A 297-nucleotide genomic window follows, 5' to 3' on the forward strand; every position below is an offset into this window, starting at 1 on the left:
TGTTGCACCCCCCTGCTCTGGGTCTCTCTCCAGGAGCGGCCGCATACCCTGCGAGAGGACCCTCCCCGTGCAGGAAAGCACCCAGCTTTGGCAAAGTGCTGCTGGGGACACCAAGGGCAAACCCACCCCCTTGCTTGCTGCTGCCCAGGGTCCCCCCCAGCTCATCCCGTGCCATGGGGGACACGTACCTGACAGCAGCCTTGGGGATGGAGCCATACACCAGTGAGCTGAGCCCCCGGTACAGCCCCCGGATGCCATGGTCACGGACCGTCTGCCTCCACCCGCACCCCCCGGCAG

General features: G+C 67.0%; 1 protein-coding gene across 1 annotated transcript in view; it reads right to left on the bottom strand.

Annotated features, from left to right (window-relative positions):
• The window catches only part of SLC25A1 (solute carrier family 25 (mitochondrial carrier; citrate transporter), member 1), a gene marked incomplete at both ends in the record, with an annotated part of 2178 nt that extends 1907 nt beyond the window's left edge, over positions 1–271 (bottom strand). The window contains one exon of the mRNA XM_009702205.1: positions 127–271. Coding sequence (XP_009700507.1) covers positions 127–271 — 145 coding nt within the window. The remainder of the gene's footprint in view (positions 1–126) is intronic.
• Between the last annotated feature and the right edge of the window lie 26 nt (positions 272–297).

This window comes from Cariama cristata, unplaced genomic scaffold (assembly GCF_000690535.1).
Source record: "Cariama cristata isolate BGI_N322 unplaced genomic scaffold, ASM69053v1 scaffold32406, whole genome shotgun sequence".
NCBI classification, from domain to species: domain Eukaryota; kingdom Metazoa; phylum Chordata; class Aves; order Cariamiformes; family Cariamidae; genus Cariama; species Cariama cristata.